This window comes from Syngnathus floridae, chromosome 16, assembly GCF_059516105.1.
Source record: "Syngnathus floridae isolate MCC-2025c chromosome 16, RoL_Sflo_1.0, whole genome shotgun sequence".
Taxonomy (NCBI): domain Eukaryota; kingdom Metazoa; phylum Chordata; class Actinopteri; order Syngnathiformes; family Syngnathidae; genus Syngnathus; species Syngnathus floridae.
The window spans coordinates 6,405,336-6,432,929 of record NC_142428.1 but is presented as its reverse complement, the minus strand read 5'-3'; the positions used below and the strand labels follow the sequence as shown (position 1 = coordinate 6,432,929).

The following is a 27,594-nucleotide window of genomic DNA, read 5'->3' as shown; positions in this document are numbered from 1 at the left end:
CTAACTCGTAAATAATGAGGAGCTATTGGGAGTAATCTGTTTGTCCTTTCTTTAAGGTTAGGTTAAGTTAGCAACATGAGCGATTTAGAGGTTCAAAAGAAAGACAATTAAAAGAAAATAACATTTTTGATTTGGACAATTGCAGGCTAACAGGAGCATGAGAAAGAAGAGCTGAGAAGCGGGATCCAATTTGATTGGGGAGATTAGAAATTCACAGCACCATATTCTAAGGCACATTTTTGAGCAAGCATGACACAGGTAATAACGTTTGAGAGGTCAAGATATAGGTCAGGGACAGATGACACAGGTCGAGGTGCAGAAAAATGAATTGATGTGTCCGCTGGTGACCACATCGGGCGGTCAGCACTACGAGCCCATGGTGCTCCGTGATGTGACCGCGATGATGGAAAAGATGCCCCCACTTCACAGAGGAGGCAAGGTGTGGCTAAACAAATGTTTGGCTCTGATGAGTGGGCAGAGCTGTACACTCGGTGACATGCGCCAGATGTTGGCAGGAGCATGCTCCCTAGTGCAATCTCAGGCGATTGAGGAAGCAGCAGGCACAGCGAGACTAGGGAGGGAGGTGCCCTTGCCACAAGTAGCAGCGCCCCTGTTTGAAAACATTAAATTGACTTTCCCACAACCCACCGATCTGGCCCCCACTATGTTTCCTTATGATGTGAAAATGTCACCTGCACAACATTATGTAACATGTGTGGAGAGTTGGATTGAAACCACAGGTCGCCATCCGGCTCTCACGCACGAGGCAGAGGTGCTCTTCCGAACGGCGCTGCTGGATGGACTTCCGCCAGATGTGAAGAAGCAGCTAATGTCAGATCCTGACATTCTGGTTTGTGCCGAAGAATGATTTAAACGTCATCTTTTGCATCACTGCAGAATGTTCACTGAGTCACAAGCTAAAGTTGAAAACGAGACAGACGCATTATCTAAACAGTTGTTGAAATTACAGTTGGCAAAAATGCATGGTGAAGCTAAACAGTCTAAATCACAGAAAAAGGAAATGCAAATGTCACAGGCTCTTCAGGTGGTGGGGCGCGGAAGGGGCCAGTTCCGGGGCGGATACAGAGGCCGGGGAGGGAGTGCACCTGCTTACCCGGGGAGGGCAGCATACAAACCCCATTCGCCCAACGCATGTTTCATCTGCGGCGAAACCGACCACTGGGCAAAAGAATGCCCACAGTATCGACCGTGCGGAGCCACCCGCCCACAAATGCACGGAGGTCAGTACTACCAACATGATGATCTCTGGTGTGGACAATTTGAATAGGGCTGCCCGGGGAGCCAGGAAAGCAGTGGCCCGGCGGAGCCAATGCTTCATGTGACAGTGGAAGGAAAACCTGTGAAGATGCTGGTGGACACGGGAGCAACTTATTCGTCAATAAACACTGCCCTTCCTGTATCCTCACTGTCAAAGAAAACAACGACTTTAGTCGGCTTCTCGGGACAACCACGTACTCTGCCTTTTACCAAACCACTTGAAACTGTGATCACCCGGACAGGGTGTAGACTGTGGCACAAATACATCCATTCCACAGACACTCCGATCAATTTGATGGGAAGGGACTTGCTGTCAGCCGTTCAAGCCAGAATTCTGTGTGGGCCAGAAGGAGTGACTATTCAATTTCCAGATGGCGTCAGCATCCAGTGTTCACAGCAGCTACAACAACATGGTCAGTGGCTGATGGCGCCCCTACCGGCAGAAGCAGAAACTGCAACCATCTACTGGGCCAGGCTGGAGCCAGAGACCCCTGCTGGTGGCGGTGTGTTCTCAACCTACCTACTGTGGAAGCCCTGGATCTGCTCACTGGCGCCATACCACCCACCTGTTGATCCTTTGCATTGCACTCTATATTATGACCGAAAAAGTGATGATGTATATCGGGATCTGTTTGAAGAAATTGAAGGGCACATGTGGGATTTAACTTCATAGTGCATTTTGATTGGTAAAGAGGGAGTCGCAGCGGCAACTGAATTGACATATGAACAAATGCAGTGGTTCAAAATGACAGAGAAAGGGGTGCCACACATTTCGCTGGCTCTTGCCCCAGGACATGAGGCCAGACAATTGGGCTCAATGGTCAAGCAGTTGTTGCAACAGACCGATTGGCGGAAAACTCACATTCCTAATTTGTACTGGTCTGAGTCTCAGAATGCATACCAAATTAAACAACTAATGGCAGACACAGGATTGCTGGAGATGATGTTGGTGTCCCGCACACACGGTAGGGAGTTAACTGATCATGAGGACGCTGAAGTAATGCTGGCGGCCTTGCCCGACACACTGTGGTCCCAGGGTCCATTTGATGTCGGGTTTTGTCATTCGGTGGCCCCTATTGATCTCCAAATAGATGAGACGCAGCCTATCAAACGGCCTCAATATCGTTGGCCGAAAGAGGCGGACCAAGGCATGGAAGACACTCTGTGTGGCCTCTGGGACGCAGGGGTGTTGGGTCCGACGGCCAAATTGCACTCCTTGCTGTGGCGTTACCAAACTGGGTGGAGCTTGGGTCAAGGTGGACAGGAGCTTCATTGTGCACTGAGTTTGACAGAACTAAGGAGATTTGATAAAAAATTGAATAATGCGTAGAGCTACAGAGAAAAGCATCATAGTCAGAGATTGAACAGATTTGGATAAAACAAATAGCCTAAAACGGTAAGAAACAAGAACGAGATCTGATATTTTGGCTCGTCAGGCTTAAGAAGTAGAAGTCGAGTTAGATACATTTTAGAATGGGACATTTGGACTAAAGTGGATTCGGTCAAGAGGAACAGGGGCATTTTGGCATTTTAACAGGGATTGACAGCAAGGGAGATTGAGGATAGAAGATCTGGACAGCAATGACGTAAATTATATTAAAAACTGCCCATTCTAGGGAGAGGTGCTGGATGGTGTGACAGGCAGGATTTTTAGGAAGAGAAAAAGGGGCGAGTTAGACTCGCCAAGAGGGGCAATAAAGAGGAGCAGACTGAGAAACATATTTGAGCTAGACAACAGGAAAAAGGGGGAGAGCCAAATGATGACGTAAAAATCCAGAGGGAATAGTCGGACCCATCTTTATTGAATTTAATTAGGATAATTAGTAGAGATCGAGTTTGTAGGAGCAATCTGAGGTTATGGAGGCTCCCCTGACACGCGGGTCCCACAGTCGGCCCCCCCAGATAGACATATATGACAATTTGCGATGAATCTGATGGGCGAGTTTATGGAAAATTGAATTGGAGATTTTACAATAGGTCATGTTGACAACTATGTCCAAATGTGAAGAGTTACTATTAGGAGTCAATGTTTGCCTGCACACTAACATACTAACTTTGAGTGTGTGTGCGCAGTATGATTGGCCAGAGAGGTCTGAAGTTGGGGTGATGTGTTTGCAATTGAGGATAAAATTCCTCTCACCTGAAGGGGTGGTACAGACTGGAGGGTCTGGAACTGGTAAGTGATGAGTTCTGACTGGAACCATGGCTCAATGATCAATCAGGGGCACCATCGACAACAAAACGGTGTGATGGAGAAGGCCCATTTCAGTGATATGGTCAGACAAGACAGAACTAGTATCGAACAGCAAGACTTTGGACGATTTGACGTGTGACGACTTTGAGCTCACCCGACGGGGTGACGGACTAGGTGGACAGTGACCAATTGTTTGACGCTTGAACGTGTTTGCGACAATAGCACGCTCTGCTTTGTTTTTCTGTGTGACTTGATTTTTTTTTTTTTTTTTTTTTTGCAGCACCAGCCACTAGCCAAGGAGCGGATTGCGCGTTGCTTGCATAACTTGTTTTCATTCTTGCAGGTTGTCGATTGCGTTCGTGGAAAGTTTGTGTTGGATTTACAAGAATATGTTAACCCTTGCCCTTTTGGTTTTTATGATGAACTTGTTGATGACGTGGTTTTCAGGACATGATCCGCGGGCGCCAGGATTCATTTTATGACTGTTTTTGTTTTGATACTTGATGTCTGTTTTTGTTTTTGTGTGTACAAATGTCCGCTGTCAGCAGGGCTATAAGCTCACTGACAGGAGTGCGATGATTTTTGTTTGTGTTGCCGAGTGTGTGGTGGACAGTCAAGTTTCAAGGACTTGGGGTGATGGTCCCGGGGCCCAGATGGGAGCTAGAGGTTCCGCGGGCCTGGCTACAATGAGAGTGGTGATGAGAGGGGACGCTTTGCAGGTTCCTTTTGATACGTAATGACACATTGGGTGAATGTGTCAAAGGGGGAGTGGTAAAATAGAAATGGGTGAGTAGGTTTCAATTTGTAATTGTGATATACAAAGTTTTTTTCCAAATTCACTTGTTTTCAAGCTTTAACAGGACATGCCAGAATTCACCCAGCAGTGATGGAAGGAGCAGAGGAAAACCAGTGACATCTGGTTGTGGTGTGGTGATGACAAATTATAGGATCGCTTGCCAAAGAACGCATCAGGTATCTGTGCCCTCGTGTCTTTGATAATGCCTGTGGTGGTTGTCCCCATTGAAATACAGAATCTCAATTGGGACCTGGAGTTCCCACTGGCGGAGCTCCTGAAGCGAGCCAAAAGAGACGTTTTGCCCCGTGGTTGAGCGACGACGATCCAACATATATTGACACTATAGGAGTGCCCCGGGGTGTGTCAGATAAGTATAAACTCGTTAATCAAGTGTTCTCGGGATTCGAAAGTATCTTCCTATGGATCACCCCCAATAAAAATGTAGACAGTATTAATTACGTTCATTACAATGTCCAACGACTGGGTAATTATACAGCTGAATCATTCGCCGCAGTTCATGAACAATTGGCTGCAACGTCGTTAATGGCGTTCCAAAATAGAATTGCGTTGGACATGCTATTGACTAAGGAACATGGTGTGCGTGGAATGTTGGGTGATGCATGTTGTACTTTCATCCCAAACAACACGGCACGAGGAGGCCGACTGATCCAGGCGTTGGAAGGACTAAGGACACTGAACAAAAAGATGAAAGATCATTCAGGCCTACACACCGATATTTGGTCTGATTGGATGAAAACGTTCGGAAGCTGGAAAGGCCTCATCATGTCTGTGCTTGTTGCTGTGGCTATTTTTACTACAGTTATGATTTTATGCGATTGTTGTTGTATTCCATGTATTAGGTCACTCACTGTCCGGTTGATCGAGAAAACCGTTGGCCCGTTGCCACCGATGGGCCAATATGCCCTGGTGACTCAACATGAGCAGCGGGGGGAAGGAAGGACCGACAGCGCGCTGGTAGCTGTTTGCTAGGGTAACGGGTGATGACCTCATAAATGAGGTCATGAGAGGGAATAAAGGAAAATGTGTTTTTGGGAGTTTGCAAACATATTTTTTAAGGTTGTGTTAAACTTATAATCATATTAATATCTAGTATTGAAGTGCTCGTGTGGATTGGTGGGGGCCGAGGAATGTGCAGGCAAACTGCATGAACTTGTTTTCTTGGAAGTGTTGTGTATAGGCCCAGACAGGGAGTACCGGACGAGATAATCTCAAGGTCGGTGAGAAAGGAGAATAACAGCACATCTATGGGACTGGGCATCGAGGGGAAAACCCAACCGCCTGACCTCAGCGACACCTGGACGGGGAGGAGATGGCCATCCACCAATCATCTCACAATATTTTGCATGCTTTAATATTCATATTGTGTTTCTTTAAAACTGGGCAACCCGGAAGAATGTGTCGTCTTTTGGTGGTCACAAAAACGCACGAGTTTTAGTGTGAGGGACCCGGGACCCAGGCCTGTATTAGTGCGCTTTGTCAGGAATAAATAATTGGTAAATTTGGTCTAATTGATCTACTGGTCTTCTCTTTGACAGAACGAACTCGCAAAATTGTTAGGTGCGCCAGTGTGTGGATTAGGACATAGCAATTTATGTGTTAAGTGTTGATCGCAATTTGGAGTCAGATCAATAACTAGAATCCGTAACCTAACAATATATATAGTGCTACTTTTGTTAGTTTGTTTATTGTTTTGCCTAGTGGCACTTACTTCTGTGACTGGAGTAGCCCGGGTTGTAGCCGTAGTAGCCGGTGATCCTCAAGATGCGGTCCTCAATGTCATGCACCCCGTTGTCTGTCAATTTGGGGCCGCCGTTTACTAAGGGGCCCCCACGACCCGTGCCCCCACTAGGCGTCGATTTGCCCGGTAAGAGGGTGTTTTTGCCGTCAAGGGGCTCCAGACCGATGCAAGGCTGCTTGCAGCTTTCCACAACAATCTCGGCGCTGGTCATGATCAGTCGGTTGTGCAGGGTTGTAGCGACAATAAGTCAGATGAAGCATCCGTGTGTGGCCCTGAGTCCAAGCCGCATCAATAATTAGCACATTGACATTCCTCCAGTGACGCGCTGCTACGCTCCTGCACGCGCAGCGAGCCAGTCCAAACATGAGTGCGGCAGACAGACACGCGCCGCAAGGGGGCGTGTCACTACAATCACAGTCTTCAATTTGATAAAAATATCTGAAAAAAAGCTTAGTGATTTTATAACTGCTTAGGATGGCCCTTATCGTTTATATAATTTCTTTAGTACGGTTTATTTATATTAAACTATTAAGTACAATACATTTGAATGTAATCTTTTAGATTCATTTTCGTTTTTTGGAGCATTTAATTTTTTAAACTTAAGTACATAGCAGAACGGTAGCCTACGGGAGATGACCAGTTAAAATCTAATTATATGAATGAAGCGTGTGCAAAATTAATTTTTTTTAATCATGCTATACCATACGTTGTTTTGATTGCAGTGTTTTTGTATATGTGGCGCAATAATCCCATTTTTTCTTCACAATTACATATGAATGTGTTGAAGAGAAACAAATGTGGGATTTGTTAGTCTCACACATTGCTTCACACCTTTTGAAAAGTAGCATTTTCATTTTCCGTGCTTGCTTTTTTAGATGACATGACTGAAATGTAAAATCTTTCTAATCACATTTTTTATTTTTTTTCAAGCATTGTTGTTATGAATTAAGATTTAAAAAATACAGAACAATCTTTATGCCTCAGTTGCCTGCAGGTTTTGGGGTCTGGTGCTCCTCTTGACTGGATCCTCTTGCCTTGTAGTAGATGCTGCTCATAAATGTGGGTTCCAAATTCAATAACGCAAGATGCAGGACTCGAGTGTCTTTCCAAGTGCTGCGCTCTTTGTGTGAAATCGATTCCCAGTGTGTCCCCTTTCTGCATTGTTGTGCAGACAGATGCTGAGGTTTATGATGCCCTTGGATGCCAGCAGTGATCCCCCCCCCTTGCTTACTGAACGAATCTCCACCTTATGTTCTTTTGTTTCATTTTGTTTGGGCTCCAAAACACTTATCTCGCATATTCAGTCCAGGAACAGCTTTGTGGCCACAACAATTACTCAGAAAGTCCCCCACCACCACCACCAGCATCTTTTGAAAATTTATCACCGAACACTTTCTTAAAAGCTTTTTTTTTGCTGCTGCAGTCCAAGTGAAGTTTTCCTCTGTTGAGTCCTTTTATTGTGCTCCTTTGAAACTGTCTGCGTATCAGTGGCTCACTTTCATGTCTTGAGTTATATTTATATATCAAATGCACAAACATTGAAGTCTGCACAGCTTTGGCCCACTTTAAGGATTTAAACTTGAGCACGTTCTAAATGCATATTTATTGCGAGGCGCGGAGACAAAAAGTCTCCTTGTCGACTGAAAGGAATCATTGAAGCAATAGCTTAGAAGCTATCATTAAAAAAAATCCATCCTCACGTCCTCTTTAATATCACCTCTAATTGTCCCCCAGCAATGAGTGCAATAAGGCTGACTTCAATCTCACACAACATGATTAACATTCAGGGCATCTTCATATACAAATCCTCTGTGGGTGATGAACATTTTTTCCCCTCTCACCTACCCATTAGAAAAAATAGATCCCGCATCTTATTCCCTGCAGTTCGTGCTTGGTGAGAGCAAATACCAACATCTATTTTTAGATATCGGCTGACATGTTGAGCTGTAATGTGATTTAGTGATCAGCCTTGCAATCATTTGCTTAATTGTTGTACCACCCGTGAATGCTTCATGCATTTGCATTCAAGCATCATCATTTGTTTAATACATGCTACAATGTTTCCCATGTGACTTTATCCCGGGTGGCCCCACCAGGACCCCCTAGGTCACCTTTAAGATCAATGACTGACCCCCCCACCTAGCCACCTGCAGTATAAATATTCGATGTGTACTAAAGATAACTTAGTGCAGCAGTGAGTAAGAACAAGGTCTGTCTGGCTTTTAGAAGAAAAAAAAAAAAGCCAATTTGCTCTGTCTCGAGTATTACGTGAGTGCTCAGTATAAATTAAAATGCGGTCCTTTGAGACCTTTCTTTGTTGCCATCTGCAAAGAAACAATGATGTGTTCATGAAATCCTTCCTCCCCCTCCTCCTCTCTCCACAAAAACAAACTTGCGGGCAGTTGAGTCAACAGCCTACATATGAATAAAATATACCATGCCCAAACAGCGCTGTTAAAAATAGACATCACGATTATGCCGAGTCACACTTTGCCACGTTTTACGCCTGTTTGAGCATATCGTTGGAGGAAGACAGTCCAGCACTGTAGACTACTTACAGCAGGTAGTTACCATCTTCACATGTCCCAATTAGCATCAGTAACTGCTGGAAGCATGCATGCGCATCAACATTTTATAAGTGTGTGTGTCCGTGTTACTCTGAAGGGCAACATCTCACCGTGTAGCGTGTTGCATGTAAAGCACGTGCACACAATGTCATGTCACGTACTGTAGCCATTAGCAAAATGATTCAAACATGACCTCTTCATGAAAGCCTTTGACCTTTAGCTATAAGTTGAACGGCAATCAATACTCTGAAGTGAATGTACAGTAACTTTTTTTGAGAGGATGAGAGGAGAGACAAAACGCTGAATGAGCAAAAATATTTTTACATTCTTAAATGCAAGTGTAACAATAAGTTAACCATTATGCATTGGTAACTTAAATATTTTGTTGTGAGCATTCCCACATATTTTGATTTATTTCTCAAATTTAGACAAAAGTTAGATGATGGAGTAAGTTAGCTTCATCTGAGGAAGATGGAAAGAAATGGCAAGAGATTTATGGCCTCCGGTATGAAGTTAATTCCCTCAGTGAGGGTTTTCCACACACTCGATCGTAGGGTAAGTGCAGTCAGGATGATGGATTAGTTTGCCAGAGCGAGGCCTCTGTGGAGCAAAGGCTAGTCAAAAGCAAGAAACGGAACATTTCGCCTGATTGACCAGATGAGAGTGAGACTAATGCTCATGTCAATGTTCTATTAGAGTCTGTCTTTAAAAAAAAAAAAAGTCTGATTGTGAATGTAGTTGAACGGCACTCATGGGATCAAATGCCGCTCGAGTAATCTTTGATATTTAATTCAAATAATTTCACTATAGACTCCATGACAGGAACATGTTAAATCTTTTTGAGGAGTTTAAGCTCGGTTAACTGAGATTGGATTTCGCTCTAAAGGGTGATATGATTCAAAGTGAATAAGAAAAAAAAGTAAATCAATATCCTCCCTTGTGGATGATACTACATCGACAACACTGCGAGTTCAGTCAGAGTTCATCCTTTGAAATCAAAGTCTTTGTGTCTTCTGGATGAATCCCAGCTTTTTTGAAATTGCATTGTAATTCAACCAAAGTAGTAAATTCAAAATTTTGATCTAATGTAAATGCTCATTTTTATTACATTGTATAATTTTGGAGATACTAACAATAATTCACACCTATGTATATAAATATTGTTCCTATGACATAATTTTAATATGCAAAGTTGCAACATATTGGATGAGTTGTTAGCATATCTGCCTTGGATGGATAGATGGAATATTCAAAGTTTGCAGAATCCTGGAGCTGAATTGTTCCATCAGAGGAGGTTAACTAAGGAGCTGTCACGCATAACCCCCTTATTCAGATTAATGGGCCCATTAGACTTACAAGATAAGTTATGTTCACCATCCTTCATTAAATTTAATTTAAAATGGAATTGGGTGACTTACCAGGGGTGGTGGAGGGGCTGAAAAAAAGTCAGGAGGTTCTATTCAGCGTTCATTATTCACTGGATGTTCAAGGTCCCTGATTGGTATTGACTGGAATTCTGAATGAAATTCTCCAGGGGAAGAGGGGGTTGATGGTTTTGCTGCACGCAGGGAAAATATATCCATCCATAATCTGTACCGCATATCCTCACGAGGGTACACGCTTTTTACATTAATTGTATTTATTAATTTTGCATCTGCTACCACAGTGTCTGGTAAATCTGAGACATTTCAGTTTTGCACCCAGAGTTGTGAAATTTTAATTAGGCAATTTCTGATATTTAAACATAAATGGAACTCATTTGTAAAATCAGTGTTTATAAATACTGCAGTATGTGCAAATAATGAAAGTGACTGCCCTCAACTGAATCCATTTGCACTAATTATAACAAATGTAAATTATTAAATCTCATTTTAGAGTGATCTTCATGAATATATAAGAATAAATGAAGCCACTGTTTTGCTACTGGACATATGATCTGCCACTAGGGGGACAAGAGAGTCATGCCTTTGCCTATTGATGCAAGATAAACTACACTAAGCGTTTTGCTTCAATCTTTTTACAGCCTTTGAAATCTTCTCTTGAGAGAATAAATATTTTTCTTTCAACTGATTGTTTGGCTTCTTCCTGAAGCCAAAATAAGTATTTCCATAAAAAAAATGAAGACGACCTTACTTGGACATGATGACCTTAATGTTCCAGTCACTGTGATCTGGAACATTCAAAAATAAAGCCAAATCTTACAATACAAGAAGCAAATAAACTGTGAGATTTAGGGGCGACGTCAAACTGTTCCTTCGATTCCTTTTGAAATTGTGTTTCTTTTGTTTCCAGGAAGTGACATAAGGAGGTTGTTGAAGTGATTGCCAGGTATTCTGGTCCTGGGAATAAATTTGTTTCGTCTGGAGAGCATGACACAAAAGAAATCAACTGGTAAGATTTATATTGCTTATGACAGACTGGGATGATTGCCCTTCATCTAAAACTACGCACCATAGTTTTATCCAAGGTCATTGACATGAATTGTACTGAAACACCCCCCAAATCAAAAGCTGTAATCAGCTCTACAGTATAGTTTTTCGAATCTTGAGCCTACCAGGCCTAACACAAGAGGACACTTTTGAAGGTGCTTCAGTCTAACATCAGTTGACATTTATATAGTGAGACAACAGACATCAGATCTCTCATCTGCTCCCCTCCAACCATTTTCAAAATGTCAATGTGTGTTTACCAAGCTGTACACTATAAAATGAGCATCTCAATAGTGAACTCAGAACAAGTGTTCATATCTGATTGTTCTGTCATGAAAACATGTTTAGAGGTGTTGAGAGAGCCAATTTGATCATATCGAGCGACACTTTAATGACATTCCAGCTGCTCGCTTTCAAAGAAGTTTTCAATTCCATTTGAGGTCACATGGTCCATTTTGCCCAAAGGGAGTTGCTGGAGATGACAGATTTTGATACTAAACGTAAATAATAAATAAGCCATTTAAGCATTTTCAGAGATTACTTCCAAATAAATACAAATGAATGACTGTTGGGTTCCTGTTTTGCTAAGAAACAAATGTTTGGAATCCAACATTCCTGTACAGTTTATACTATTTTCATTTTTGATTAAATAAAACCATCTCTAATGAGGTGGGAAATATACAAACAAGATTGCTGTTTATAAAAGTGCTTCTTAAAGAAATGAAGCAGTCCATGGGAAAGATCATGACAGATCATGTACTGTTAATTTGGAGTTGTTCCACTTTCCTCAAGAGATGCGTACTTTATTTATTTATTTAATTTTATTTAGTTTTATTTAATTTATTTTATTTAATTTATTTATTTATTTATTATTTGTTTGCTTATTATGTCATTCCCATCGTACACATTAGATTAGGAATGGGAATGCTCCGAAACAAAACACATTATTCTCTCAGCAGAAAGAACACTTAACAACAGTTCCGTTCAGCAGTTTGAATCGGCTCATTAAAGACACAGTAGCGCTCTGTCACACAGTTGACCTTACTGAAAAGTCAGCAGTACGAACAAGTATGTCACGAGCATTTATTTCTCATGCTGTCGATCCTGATGTCTCGCAGCTGTTCAACATCTGCAGATGTGTGGTTTCCTGCCCAGAGAGAAAAAGGCCCGTCGATTCGATTTCCCATGCTTGCGTGCTCCGCCCGACGCTGCTTGCTTGCGTGCGCCGTGCCCTTTTCCTGCAAGGCCTGTAACAAGATCCCGAGCAAAGATCTCAGAGTGCGCCATCCAGAGTACTACAAGGTTAGCAGTTACGAGACATGCCAGCCCCCTTTAGCTGCTTCAAATCCCCTGTCGCTGCAGATGGCAGATAAACAGCAGCGTGCAAGCCCCTTCTAGTTAAGTTGGCATTTCCTCCTGCGACTTCTTCACATTGATAAGAGATGTCCCAGAAGGCGGCGAGAGCACTCGAGTGCCATTATAATTGTTGACTCCCACAGCATCATATGAGTAAAAGCACTTGACAGAATCCATTTGTCTGATTGTTATCTAGTTTGTGAGAGACAGGAGAGAGCAAGGACACAGGTGGGGGGTGGCGGTGGGGATGAGGATGGGGGGATCCCTTGGGGTGGCCAGCGCCTTGCCCCTCTAACCCCACCCCCAGCCGAGCCATAAAGCTGCTCGGGGGGAAAGTGGGTCTTGAGTCTTTCTGGTTACAGTGTGGGAATGTGTCCTTTGAGAAAGGAACAAGAAAAGGCAGAGGGAAACCACAGGGAAGAGGAAAGGGGGGGAGAAGGGAATCCTTGTAACAGCACCATCAAAAGAAGCAGATGGAAGATGGGCCCTTCCCCTCATTTCCCCTTGCTAAGTGGCAGTTGGGGGGGACCCCTTTGGTTTGATGCCTAGCATTGAATTCCAAATAATGGCCCATTAGGTCTCCCGCTGCAGCGTTTAAACTGCAGGTCGTCCCACATGTCATTTCTGTGTTATGACCACACTGTCACGTTTTGCAATAAATCACCGGCATTCCCTGGCCGTGTGATTAATCTCTCCACTTGCAAGCATGCAGGCGGTGCAGGTGCCTGCTGGCTGCTGTGTCTTTCCAGCCAGGTGTTGCCGTACACCAATGAAAGCCCCGAGGTAGCACAATGGAACATTAAAGCGGCCGTGTGGCCATTGTTTCCGTTCTGAAAATATGTCAAGATGATTGATGAATTCAAATTCTAGGATTTACTTGCACAAAAAAATGATAAGGGTGTGATCAGAAAGCAAGGATATATACAGTAATCTGAAAACAATAGCACCTCTCTGTATTTATTTATTTATTTATTTATTTATTTATTTATTTATTTATTTATTTATTTATTTAGTTTTTTATTTATTTATTTATTTATTTATTTGGGGGGTCAGGTTATTGTGGTGCCCATTAACAAATTAGGGGGCAAATCATTCAATGACCCACTTTTATCATATTTGTTAAAACTGTATGAACTGACACGGATTCAGGAGCTTAGCTGAAACCATGGCGGAATATCCATCTTCGGATAAAACGCCCATCCTTTATTTGCCTTTACCTTGCTAGTTCTAATGTAGTATCACTGCTTTGTTAAAGGTGAACATGTGCTCATTCATGATGATCATGACGAAATACCAACAAATCAAAATTCAATTGAACCCAAACTCAATTTGACTCTTTACCCAAAATTAAATCCAATGGGAAAACAGTGTCTGAATACCACTCAAGGTAACCTTCAACCCAAACACGTCAACCCCTAATCTGCACTGCTTGTTATCACCGTGTGTGTGTGTGTGTGTGTGTGTGTGTGTGTGTGTGTGTGTGTGTGTGTGTGTGTGTGTGTGCACGTGCGTGCGTGCCATCAAGTCGCCTCTAGGCTCTTTTTAATCCCAGGTCATTGAAGTCTGCTAAAATACAGGGCCATAGAATGTAAACAGAGCCTTATTAAGTCTGCAGCTCTGCTGCATTAATATCACCCAGACACCTTCAGCCACGACTTCAGCCCTCAGTACGAGCACTGTGTACTGCTCATTAAATAAAATTATAATCAAAGAAGTTTTGATAGGTTTGATTTTTAATATACCTCAAATTAGACACGTCACACTGTGCTTGTGTTTGGACATTTTTGCATAGTTTTAAATGAGATTGAGTGTTGTTTTCATGTCATAATGTTTTATTGTGTTTTCTGATGAACCCTCTGCTAATATACATAAATTAAATGATGCAACAGAGAGTTCATCATTCTTGCAGGGAACCAGAAGTCCAACTTTCTGAAATCCCGTCATCCTCTAGTTGAGGAATCATCTTCCACCCATTAGGCCACCCTGCAATCCCAGTTAGCCAAACAATTGCATACCAACATGCTTATCTCGGATGATAGCATGGCAAGTTCGACATTTTGCAGGCATCCGTATAAGCCTTATATCTCCGCTGTCTCGGGAAAGCCAGTCAGTCTCGTCTCCACTGGTAGCTGCTTTTTCTAATTCTGTTTACAAATTGAAAACATTGGCCAGAAGTTGTTTTTCTGCTTGAAGGCCAGAGGGACGTTGGTTCGGGTATCGGCGGAGTTGCAGGTGCCTGAAGCAAGGAGAGCACATAGATGATGAAAATTGGAATGAGTCCATTTTTTTATGTTTGATCCTCCCTTACTTCATTTCACTGCCAAGAGTCAAGGGTCCCACTCTGGACCAATGCTGGGAACCAGGCAGTCCAGCTTGAACTACTGCGGTCCACCTAAACCAGCTAGCCAGTGCCGGAACATGACATTTTCTACCAAATTGACTTGTTTGCGTATTTCCATGAGAAAGTTACATGCATTTGGACTGGTTCCATGTCCTCTCAGCGCTGCACCTAAAGGCAGTAAAAAAAGGCTCGCTCGTCATCTCCTCGGGGACGGCCACCCTTCCCATGGTGCTCATGTTCCGCTCCTGTCCCTGAGGGGATGGAGGTCCAGGTTTGACACAGTGAGGGAGGGTACAGAAACGTAGGCGGCGCGACAGCGCGAGACCGAAAAAAAGAGAGACATCTGCTTCTCATCTCGATGGGAAAATTCCCTCGATTTCGGAGATTAGGACGGAGTCCCCCGGACGGAGCGTGTTGGCTCCTTGGAGGCTCACCATGCATGAGCAGAGTTCTTGGAGCTACTTGGCTAAGGTCCAGAGTAAGGCACTTAGTGCGTGACTCCTACATGCAATGACACAACTATACGCACACAGAAATCGGATGAATGATAATTATCTTCTCACTGATGTGAACTGGACGGACGAACTAGCTGTGTCTCATGCAGGCCTCACTACTGCTGTCTTTAGTCTTCTTACCTTGAGGCCCTGGGACTGCTCTGTTTATTTTCCCTTGATTAACGCTGCTTCACGGCTTGGGGTGTGGGGCGCTCGTGAGTGGTCTGTGTTCATTCAACACTAGTCCTTTCCATTGCAGTTCAAAGCTTATCAAGATACCTTCTAAACCCCCAAACTCTTTAGATCTACCAACCGCATTTTTAGGCTTTGTTGATTTTACCAATGGTACACACGTTTTTAATCATTTTTGACCTGTGGAGATTGAAGACATTCACCAAAAGGTTGGTATGGTCTGAAATCAATCATTCCTGTAATCATGTTTGATATTTTTGGGATGTTACAGAACCACAGAGAAGATAGATGCCCTGTGTTTTGTAACAGATGGCTATTGCGTCATAAATATTTTGGATCTGTTATCGATCTTTGCAGGGATCTCTTCAGCGATAAAATCAAATCAATCAACTATTGCCATCACTGGATGTTTTTTTTTTTTGCAATTTCTATAGCAGAGGGTTTTCTACACTACTAAGACCCCAATTTTGTAATTTGAAAATACCATTGTCAGTATCATTATCATTATGCTGCAGGATCAAGGTTAGTGTTTTATCCACTCTGGTGGTCCTCAATTGTCTGTCCCCTCTGGGCAGAGCGCCATCTGGGATCGGTTGTCTCTACAACCCCCCCTTGGCAGCAACACTTTAAGAGCCGACTCTCAATGGCAGCCACATAACATACACATTGTCACGAGTCATGACACAGAGCGTCTGTCCCGCCAAGTGCACAGTAGCCACAAAGCAATGAGCTCAGCCATTTTTCGAGCATCAACTGATGATGATCACAAATGGCACGTCTGCCAAATTCCCATCCGTCGGCTTTATTATTTCAAGTTCCCTTGGAACTCTGACCCGACGCCCTGGTTTTCTCCGCTCTGCTCCCATTTCCCTTGTTCGACAAGCTACAGTACTTGAGTGGATGTATTTCAACACATAAATAAATCTTCACGCACAATTTGCTTGTCTGCCATTTGTGTAAACAACAGCGCACTGACGAACTTCACCTAACACTTCACCTCCTCTGCTAACACTTATTTTGTTCCTCCATGTTCTTTACATTACCCCACCCCCACAGTATTTTATTGCAAAGGAAATTAATATTTGTGTGATTATTATCATTGCCAAAAATCCTTTTAATCCTGCTCTTTACAAAAAAATGCAACAAATGTCAACAGTTATGACACAATAAGCAGTCGATTCAGTTAGATTCATATTTAAATCTATATTTGCACTAAAAAATATGGACTTATGATTAGTTTACGATTACTTTGGTGGCCCTCGAGGGAGAATAAACAAATGTGAGCACCCTGCAAAAAATAAATAGCAGCAACAAAATATCAAATATTGCTGACTAGCTAAATTCACATGTACTAAAGAATCTCCCGCCACTTTAACTCGATGTAATCTCAGTACCAGTCGATGTAACTATTAAAAAATGTGTTCCATTAGCTATTACTTGATCGCTTTTAATAACATATCAGGAGGATGAAAATAATCCTTTAAAGAAAGCACGTGTAGGCCAACCGTGTAATCTGACGCTTTGCAGCAACACACCTGTTGGACTCCACACATTATATTTACATTAAACATCATTTAAAATAGTGATTATATAACCAGAGATGTTAAAAAGATCTAATTTGTCTGTTTAATAGCCTGAGCCAAATCACCACTTATAGCGCCAACCCGGAAATTTGCCAATGTGCTCCACATGTGGGACCTCTTAATGGAATTTGGAGGACATGGTCAAAGGCGTGAGTTACAACCTGCTCGCCGACTGCGGGGCGTCCATGACTCAGGCCTAAACGCTCATTTGGAAAGCACACCCTTTTCACCACTGGTACTGACGCAGCGGCGATAACTCACTCTCGGAGCTGTTTTTACAGACCGACATGAGTGACCGCAAGCTTGTGGACGTGATGAAATTTTATCTCAAACAAACACTCAACATATTCCTCCGAGAGTCTTTCTCCTGCTGTGGTCCAGGTGTTATATTAGCTGACAGGACTCAGTATTATGATGCACAGGACGTAGTTATTTTGTGGGCCGATGTTCTGAGAAAACGTTTTGAGCTGACTGGTAATTCTTAATGTATAGCAAAAATATTATTTATATATATTAATTAGGTGGGCTTTGTGGTTCGGGAAGCACAATATTTACATTAAAAAAATGCTCATGGAATTTAACCCAGAGGGGTTCTGTGGTCAGCGGACTCGTGGCAATTTTTTTTTTTTTTCCCAGACTCGTAGCAATTCGTGGAGCCCAGAGATCAATGCAAACATGGTGCATCAGCATTTATTTGTTATGCTGCACACAAATTATAAATAATCTGCCAGTAAGAATGAAGAAAGCGACAAGTTAAAAAAATGGTTAGTAACTTACTGTTAGCTTAGTTGGCTACTGTTAATAATTGTTAGCTTTTTTTTTTTCAACATACCATTGAGAAAGGTCTTTTAGAGCATTTGTATAAAAAAAATTCAAAAATCTTATTCTTCCGCTGTAGATTCTTTAAGAAAATTTTGTAATCTAATTCTTATTTTTGTACTTAAACTCTGTCTTAAACTCGTTTGCCTTTAAATGTTGTATTCACTCATATAAAAGAGTTTTGCTGTCGTTGTCTTTACTCCTCTTTATGTTGCATTTTGTACAAGCCAGTTTAAACGGTGACTGTCTTTAGGCAAAACCTTTTAAAAGCAGGAAAGAAAAAAAAACTTTACTGCTTTTACTGTTCCCGTATTTTGTAAGCATTTATGAGTGCAGTCCCTAAATGATATTCCATCCACCTAAAATGATTCCAACAGGAAGAAATAGTCATTTACCCGAAGGTTAGGGATATCTTCAATGACATGCTGCACAGCTGCATCACACTTAATACTATCTGGAAATTCCTTCTCATTGAGTGACTCATAACACCTCCCGACCAAAATACCTCCTGCGCTGAGATGTTGGCTTTCCCACAAAATAAAACAATGCTCACACGTGGAACGGACTTGCCATGAAAACAGGATGACACCTGACAAGCCTGGAACAAAACAAATGTCTGGGATAAAAATACAGTAATGCAGCATGGCAGCTCAGTTTTTTTTTTTTTTTTTTATGAATGAACATGTGCTAATCACCTTAGGCAACAGTAAGCAGCTTTGTATTCATGCATGAATCGTTTCCTATTTACCAGCTTTTCAAAATACAACTTGATCTTGCACACCCTATCAATGACAGGAAAGACGGAAGTCTGCAATATTGTCATGTCCTGTTTGGGTGTCCAGGTGCTCACATACTGTAAGTCACGTTTGACTTTGAATTCTTCTCAGTCTGCTGGCTCTTAATCAATTAAATAATTTCAATTAGCCAGTGATACAAAACTAATGACTGACTGTCTTCAGTGGTCTGTCTCCAAGCCCTCAAAGTTAGTTAATGGGATCTTTCAAGGGGGCTCTCCACCTTCCCCCTGAGGGCCCCACAGTGCGGCACAGCAAAGCCTTTCCAACAATGATGAATGGACATCATTAATGATGTTCATCTGCGTACTCTTTACTCGGCAATCTGGGAAAATCAGAGGTCAACAGTAAAAAGGAAATGTGCTTACTTTGGCATGCCTGCTGCAGTGAGCCGCCAATTTGCTTCTCACCACATCAAGACAACCGCCAAAATGTGTCAGACATCGCTTGTGGACTGGCTGACACCCCGGGATTAAGAAATCAAATAATTTAGAATAATAAACTTTTGCTCTTCATACTCCATGATGGATTAATAAAGTATTTTCTCATTTGAATCAATTTAGCATCTAATATAGTTTAACAAACATTTCCATTCTCAGCAATGGGCAATTTTGAATTTTCAGTTGTCCTGTTGTTCAAAAGTGGGAGGAGTCAAACTCACTAGTGAAAACCCACAAAAACTCCAAGCAAGAATTAATCTGACATTCAAACCCCAAATTTCAAGTCTGTGAGGCCGATAATAAAAAGTGAGAAAGAAATCCTGCACCTATAACTATCAACACCAAAGAGTAATGTGTTGTTTTTTCCATTCCCCACCCTTTAAGGAGTTTCATGAAAATTGCACAACTTTATCTAAGCGCCTTTCCAAGTACGTGGTTGCTACAAACTAGAAAGAGGAACTAGTAAGCTCTTGTCAGCACCGTGACCCATTTCTCCTTGTATATGCCATCACTCTAGCCAGTTTGTCACTCCATATTTATTGTGCAAACAGTTTGAGTGGTCTTCCTAGACCCTATCAGTGTCTGCACCTTTGAAAACATAGATAGATCACCAAGTAGGAGTCTGTCCGGTGTCCACTGAGCCAACACAGCCTGCAGGGGAAGAGGCGGCAGGGGGAGGATGAACCATTTTTTTTTGCGCAATTTCTTAATTCCGTGCACAAAGTGAGTAACCATAAAGTAATTGGGTTGAGTTAAAAAAAAAAAAATCCAATTTCACGCTGAATTTTAAGTGTTGAAGTGTTGTTAAGGAGAAGACCACTTTTATAGCGTAATTAAAGAAAATGTCTCTCCTTGCTGATTGTTTTGCAGCTCGTGTGGCCGCTTCGACTATGTGAGATGTTTAGAGAGTGTGATCTGTTCAATAACACGTGAAGATGGAGCTATTCGGCCCTGTTGAAGGAATGCCTGGAAGCCCACAAGGCTTCGTTTCGTTCCAAGGTTTGTGCAAACATTGAAGATTAACTCAATGTGTCAACAGTAATGGAATCTCCCCTTTTTTTGTCTCTGCAGCCCAAAATCACTGAGCATCCCGGAGCCACGGGTCATCAGTGAGGCTTTCTAAATGTTTACCTGCAACCCCCATACATGCCCCTCCCTCTCTTAAATAGGCACTCAGCAGAGTCAGCCAGCCAGTGTAAATCACCTGCTGTGTAGTCTAGAAATCAGGAATTAAAAAAATCCTCATTTGCAGCATCGGGTGTGTTTCCATAGCTCATCTTGTGGCAGTTTGCATGGAGGGGCTGTGCAAGAGGAGGAGGAGGAGGAGAAGGAGGAGGTGGTCAAGGAAGGGGAGGGGATAGAAGTGGTCAGTCGGTGAATAAGGTACTGAGAGCCAATTAGAGCCGTGAGAGTCTTCAGGTTGCAGGACTGCAGCTTCAGCGTTTTGACTGATTTCCGAACGATTTATTAATCGTCATATTATCGCCAATGACTATGATTGGTCAAAACGAATCACTGTGCGGATTTATTCTATAACCACGGCTCCTCCGTTTTTACGACCTATATTCAATTTGTGCACCGCATTCTGAGTAACGACGGCGAATTTTACTTGGATGAGTTAGAAGTTTTCCCGTTCAGCGTCCCTTCACTTTTTTGGTTTGTGTTTGTTTTGGATTGATTTATTCTGCTTTTGACGTGGATCCATCATGAACATGAAAGTTTGCTTGGTGGTCGAGGCTGCGGTGGCTCTTTATCTTCTGTTTGCACCTGCACAGGTAAAGCGACTCCTGTTTCGTTACACTTGCAAAGTTGATTGAGAACCATAATGCGTTCATTCATTCTGTTGGTGATATGTGTAAAGAGAGAAAAAAAAGTTTTTAATCCAGTGAGTAATGCAACCTTAATTGCACGGTGCTCAGTCACTTGAAGCAGAAGGAAAAAAAAGTGACCCACTTTTGAATTTTGCAAGGCTTAACGAATACTAACAAATTAAAATAGTCTTTTTTAAGATTTAGAGACGTACGTATTTTATAAGCCACTCTTACTTGGACTTTTTTTTTTCTATGATATAATGATATGATAATCAGATATTAATAATATATTTAAATTTGGTTTCACTTAACATGAGTTTATATTACTGACACATCATTTTCGTTGCTGTATTTATCAAATTGTTTTTATTAACAGCATTATGATTTTGCTGGACTGGCTGGAAGATATCAGGAATATATTATCTTTTTGTTGTATGTTTTTTCCACAATGACTTAGGGTGTGTTCAAAGTTTACACTACTATAGTTGTTCCTTTCCACCATGAAGTGTTAAAGCTGAAAGTTAAAACTGACATGAAAGTTTTGGTTGAGTTGCACCTGCAGCTGCACCCTTGTCCAGGGAAAATCAATTGAAATTCGATTTCCTTCTCACTTTTCTTCATGTCTTTCAAAACATGAAATGACAGTTGCGCTTGAGTCATACTTTTCTTGTCGGCACTTGTCTTTGGTAGAAAAGAAGTGATTATGGCGTTAAGTGGGAGTGTGAGGTCGTCATAATGTATCCCGAACTGAAAGGGAGTAGTCTTTCAAGAAGTTCCATCAAGAGACTTAGAGTGCATTGAACAACAGAGTCAAAATCACCTCTCGAGAAACAGTGCAGCTGTTGCGGGCCTGAGAGAGGGAGTGGGAGTGGAATCAGCACATCGCCTCTAATCCTGATAATCAGCTCACAGCCTGCTTATAGTCAAAACACAAGTGACAAAATCCAGCGGCCTCAGAATGTAGCAGATTAAATGGCCCGCCTACTATGATGATTGACAGCAAATTTAAAGTGGTTCAACATCTCACTCGGATCACACTGAGAGACTGCTTGTTATTTCTTCACTCAAAGCTCTTTTTAATCAGTCATGCTGGTCACTTATGAACCTGACTGCCACAATATCCTCTAGCTGTTTTTGTTGAGAGAGAATGTCTGTTCTACAGTGTCAAGATATAAAAGACAAGCATTGAAAGTGGTCTGATAGCGTCAATAGAGGAGATTTGCCATCATTGCTGCAATGATATATAAATATTTTATACTCATTATTACCATGCAGATATTTGGTTATCAAGAGAGGCAGAAAGTGGTGAATTTCTGACAGGTGGCAATTTTCACCACATCCAGCAGATGGTGCTGTTGTTGCTTCTTCGTAATAAGTGATTTATATTTAATACAGAACCACCAAATTAATTGCAAGACTTGACTGGCATGTCCGAAATTTCCAATGGCCTGTGAGCCCTGTGAACACTGCCTAGCAACAAGAGGCCGAGCAAAAATCATCCAGTCGTTCGATCGTTTTATAATGGCTCTTGAATGATTTCTATTGTTCATAAAAAAAATTAAAAAGCACTTTAGACAGGAAGAGGGTCCTACATTACATTCAATATTTAACCATATTAATCATATAAATATGATCAAAATCCAAACTGATTTATTTATTTAATTGTGAATCCAAACTTGAGTTTGAATCTAAATAACAAGCTCCCAAAAAAACAGGCGCTTCCTTTCCACAAAACAATCCTTGAATTACACACGCGTGTCTGTTTGTGTTGATGTTGTGTTTTCCCTCCGTCTTGTTCATGTCAAGTGTGTGACATCACAGTTGCACAAGTTGTAGTACAGTCCTTTGGCAGAGGCAGCTTTCTTAAACATCTGCATAAACATCACATCTCTACGAGTGTCTTGTTTTCCTGCCTGTGATTTCTGCACAGTGACCTACAAGCTGCAAGGAGTGGCAATGTTGTGGTATTTCTCTGCAGTTGTAATGTCTCGGCCCTGGGGACAGTCGCAATCAGGAAATATGGATTTCTACTTCCTCCGGCAGAGAAGATGGAGCGGTGGCGCTCGGGGCAGCCGTCTACTCAGCAGGCTTTAATCTCCCATCTGGATGTAATTTAGTGTGGTTTACACAGGGAGAGCAGCGTTTACTGTAATGGAGACCACAATTACCACTGCTCAGCCTTATCTGGAGACCTGTCGTGTGTGTTTGTGTGCATGTGCGTTTCAATCGGACAGTGCGGTGCGCTTTGGTCTGTGTTCAACATCTGTACATGAATTAATGGACTTAGGTTGAGGAAATTGTGTTTATAAAAAACATTTATGTGGATTTTACCGCTTTCTGTCGCTTATCCACTGATTGCTTTCAAAGTAATTGAAGGAAAATGATTGTTGTTAAAGCAGTGATGCAGATTGCTTTATTTCAAGATAGGATGTTATAACACTGATTATTTTTAGTGTTACCATTCTTGGCTTGACTTGTTTTTACCAGATGACTAGCGCATTTAGCATTAGCTGCCCCACATTGTAACCACAAAGCATGGACCGACCCCCTGAGAGATCCATCTGGTCACTGTCAGACCTGTAATGGTCCTGCTGTCACCGTGGGTGCCCCCACCTCGTGTCTACACAACAGAAATCACTGTCCTTTTCCAGTTTGTAGTGAATGGATACAATCGACGGCCTGCAGCCCCTACGATAGCCTTTCGAGTTAATGTTATGGTCATGGTGTCGATCATCTGGCATCTGCTTCTCGAAGAGTGAGGAGGGGCTCGGTTTCTCACTCATCTAACGGCCCCTCTGTTTGTATTCACTTGTTCTGCTTTAGTGCTTCTGCTCCTGTGTGGTCTGATGAGTAAAGACTCAAAAGGGTTTGGTTTTTAAAGCAGTTTGGTGTGGCTATCTTGCTGGTCACCATATAGAAAATGGAGAAGCTATTATAGGTTAACTATGTGGGAGAGGAGCATGATGGCCAGAAAGAGTCCAGGGTTGCAGCGACGTTATTGCGATGGACAGAACATAGTCCGAGTGATGCATGATACCAAGAAATGATGTAACTCCTTAACTAAAAGCCTTCTTTGTCTATTTGTGCTGTAAATTGATGGGTATGCCTGCTCTTGTTATTTGTGATTGACATTTTCTGCAAACCCTTCCATCTGCTTCAGTGAAGCTGACAAACACCAAGTCTGAGAACCTCATGTGGGGAGATTGAGTCAGATGGAGTGTTCGGAAGGATCACAGTTTGTGATTGCTTCACTTTGACAATGTATGTCATTTGTCTGACAAATTTAGTCTCAATAATATGTTATCCAGCCAACACTCCCTTTTTTAGTGATTTCATTACATACTGTACAAATAACAGAGTGGTAAACACAGGTTGTGAAATTATGGCTGGATACAGATCTTATTATTTTAATTTAAAAATGGGCAAGGTCAAATTTGTTTTAAAGGTCAGATAATCAAAAATGTTGGAGCAATAATGGAAGATTGCTGTGAGGCAGATCATAGTGGAGTGACGCAAGAAACCAAGAAAGTCAACAAGTGTTTAAAAATGTTTTTTTTACTCATGAACTTTTCCCACTTAGTCAAATAAATACAGTAAATGCTGTAAGGAGAAACCGAAACGTCTACGTGACGCTCCTCATGCAACTTTCTTAATCTGCCAGCTTTTTGTGGGCCGCTCCTCTGCTCTTAGTCACGGGAGGTGCCAACGATTCTTCCTCGTCATGTCAACCCTTAACCCATAACCAAGGTCAGAAAATCCTCACCGCATTCGAAACAACCGCTGCGGACTAGAGCCAAAAGGTTCTTGTGATGTGGCGGAGTCTCAACCAAATCTCCTGAAAAGGAGCGAGCACATCATATGCTAATTAACCCTGGAAAAGGATTTTAGACATCAGCTTGACACCACAGAGTGGATCTGACGTTTAACAATAATTGAAGCTGTACTGTGACTGTCAAGATCTTAGTCAGCCTCACTGATGACTTTGCATTTTAGCTGCATGAGCAAGAAGAGAGCAGCTCTGTCAACACAGCCAGGCCTGAGACTAAGTGGTTGCCTGGATCCTCTTGTAGATTCGAACATAACGTCTGTCACAGATGAGTTGTCGATAAATGGACCTTCCTGGAACTCATCAAGATGATGGCTGTAGTTTAACAAGGGGTGCTGTTAAATCCTGTTCCGTAAAGAACAGTGTTATGGCAGCAGGACATTCTTTTTTTTTTTAATCGCATTGTCTAAGGAAAATGCGCTGCACTGACAGATGCTATCCTAATTTTGCTTCATAACAGGAAGAGGAAGCATTTTGGACAGATGGTGTCAAAAGCAGCAGCATCACGGAAATTCATTGTCTGTCTGGTCACTGTTGTATAACTTGCTCTGTAGTAATTGTGTTTATGTGACCTGATAGTCAAGTTCAACAGAAAAAAAGATAGTGAAAGCAGGTTAGCCAGTCCAGAGAGTCCCATTTTACCCAGAGGGGATTTCTCTTCCCCAAATGGCGTCAGCCAGGGGATCTGTGTTTTCACAAGCAAATGAAAAATGAAATGTGTTTATCGTGTCATGCTGGGAACATAAATGGCTTGGACCATGAATGAGAAGAAAAAAAAATTCCCAGTTTAATCCACTCAGGAACTTGATCATATTATATGTATGTGTATATACTATATACTATATATATTTGTATATTTATTTTTTATTAGGCAAAGAGGAGAAAGTTGCCTAATTGTTTCATATACATCCAAACAGTCTTTTAAATTATAATTTATTCTCCTCCACAGAGTCTACCTGCATTGAGCGTAAACAGCACAACAAAAGGTGAGTATTTTTTACTTGTTTTAAATGTACACTCAGTGAAATATTTTTTGCCTTAGACGATTTAATAGTCAATAAACAGTAGAATTAAGTGATAATCAATGTGTAAGGATTCATGACTCGATTCATGTGATACTGACTTGAGATTTTGAAGTTCATGCCGCCGTCATCCCCGGATGTATCTCCAGCCTTCCCCCCATGTCTGCTTTTATAAACAGCTGTTGTAGTGTCAGGCTCGGTTCTGTAACCTCGGAGGTCAAAGCAGTCCCAGAGGTGCCTGCGGGGCAGCTCGGCTCCAGCAGGGCTCCCTTCATGGCCATATTTCTCATGTTTATTTTCGCTCCCTTCTCTGTTTGGTCAACTATAATCGACCCTGTTCCTCTCCCTGTGACTCTGCAACTGGGACACTTTTACACACGTTTACCTCATGGGACTGTTTACTGTACATTATGTAAATATTTGAATACTTGACTTTTCTTAATTTGTAATTAAGCTAAACTGCAAAAGATAAATTGTATGTACTGCTAAGTCTATTGCCGTCAAGCTAGTAAAGTTTAGATACGGTATAATCTGAAATGATGACTGTAATATGTTCGAACAGGGTCTAAGTAGAATTCTCTTAATGTTAGCGTTGTTTGTAATTGTGCAAACAGCACCCACGGTGTTGTTGTTCCAAGACGTGTGGGCTCGGAGCCTGTGCCGAACCATTGAGAAGCTGGTGGAGGTGGTGCAGGAGTACCCATCAGAGGTGGAGCACATCTACAGTCCTGCTTGTGTGCCTCTGGTTAGGTGTGCAGGCTGCTGCGGGGATGAGAAGCTCGAGTGCCATCCCACCCTCACCACTAATGTTACAATGCAGGTAGGACCGGAGCTCAACAAAAAATGTTGGCTGTCTTCTTTTCTCCTTATTCCCATTATTTTCTCCAGCTGCTGAAAATAAGGCCGGCAGGGCTTGGCGAGGAATATGTTGAGATGACCTTTGTGGAGCATCAGACATGTGAATGTAGGTAAGAAAAAAAGGCAACATCATATCTATTTTTTTTTAAATATATTCTCACGGGCCAGATCATTACCAGCCAATCACAGAGTGCATATAGACTAAAAACTATTCACGTTTACAAAAATTTTGAATCTTCATTTTGTATCCAGCTGTTAAAGTAGCGTGGCTAGTGTTAAAACATATACTTTGATGTTTTGCCTTCATACTAATTTTGAATTTTGTTCCTCAGAGTCAGAAAACCTGTTGGGAAGGTCGAAAGGTAAAATAATAAATCATGTTTAAAATAAACATTGTTTTTTCCTTTAGGGGGTTAAAATGCATTTAATTTTTCATTGCTGCAGGAAAAGGCAAAGAGGAAAAGGACGGAGGAGAAAGGAGAAGCAAAAAACAAAAGACTGTGACAGGTGAAGGCCCAAAACAATAGAAACGATTCTGATGGCTGATCTCCATAAAAGACTCGCCTCATGTCTTGTCGTTCAGGTGCCAAATCCCTCGAAGGTAACTGCAGCAGCCAGCCAAAGCCCTGCTGCAGTGTTGCTCGCTTTCCAGCCCACTGACGGCATCAAGCGTCTCTTTTCGCTCTTCTTTCAATGCTGAGTGTGCAGCAGGAGACTCCAAACAGTTGGGGCTGTTGTGAAGGCATACCCATTTGGTGATGAGCACAGTGTTTGTGATGACAAAGTTCAACAGAAAATGTGCTTTCATTACTGGAAAGCATGCTGTTACACGGTTGACACAAAGGACACACACCTGGGAGCCAAGTGCAATGTTGGAACAAACAGACTGATTACACTTGTTATCACTGTATCAGGTATGATAAATGTTACATTTCTTTGGTATTTAAAAATTGTTACTTGTGTTTAATATCTATATTTATTGACTGAAATACCAGAATAAAAATGGACCAAAAATACTGTTTTGTGCAAACCTGC

General features: G+C 42.0%; 1 protein-coding gene and 1 long non-coding RNA gene across 2 annotated transcripts in view; both read left to right on the top strand.

Moving 5' to 3' along the window:
* The window catches only part of LOC148385350 (uncharacterized), a 28,432-nt gene extending 8,084 nt beyond the window's left edge, over positions 1 to 20,348 (top strand). The window contains exons 4-7 of the long non-coding RNA XR_015853145.1: positions 10,887 to 10,985; positions 12,142 to 12,325; positions 19,913 to 20,041; positions 20,114 to 20,348. This is a non-coding gene — a long non-coding RNA (uncharacterized LOC148385350). The remainder of the gene's footprint in view (positions 1 to 10,886; positions 10,986 to 12,141; positions 12,326 to 19,912; positions 20,042 to 20,113) is intronic.
* A 67-nt stretch (positions 20,349 to 20,415) lies between these two features.
* Positions 20,416 to 27,575, top strand: pgfb (placental growth factor b). Its single transcript, XM_088356405.1, has 7 exons — positions 20,416 to 20,817; positions 25,629 to 25,665; positions 26,316 to 26,521; positions 26,590 to 26,669; positions 26,892 to 26,921; positions 27,004 to 27,066; positions 27,143 to 27,575. The coding sequence occupies exons 1-7, from the start codon at positions 20,749 to 20,751 to the stop codon at positions 27,162 to 27,164; spliced, it is 507 nt and encodes a 168-aa protein (XP_088212531.1). The 5' UTR covers positions 20,416 to 20,748; the 3' UTR covers positions 27,165 to 27,575.
* The last annotated feature ends 19 nt before the right edge of the window (positions 27,576 to 27,594 follow it).

Bases quoted from the DNA above. Each gene is read 5' to 3' on its own strand.
- pgfb (XM_088356405.1), top strand. From the start codon at position 20,749: ATGAACATGAAAGTTTGCTTGGTGGTCGAGGCTGCGGTGGCTCTTTAT. The intron at 20,818-25,628 runs GTAAAGCGACTC...TCTCCTCCACAG, and splicing joins TTCTGTTTGCACCTGCACAG to AGTCTACCTGCATTGAGCGT. The intron at 26,522-26,589 runs GTAGGACCGGAG...TATTTTCTCCAG, and splicing joins CCACTAATGTTACAATGCAG to CTGCTGAAAATAAGGCCGGC.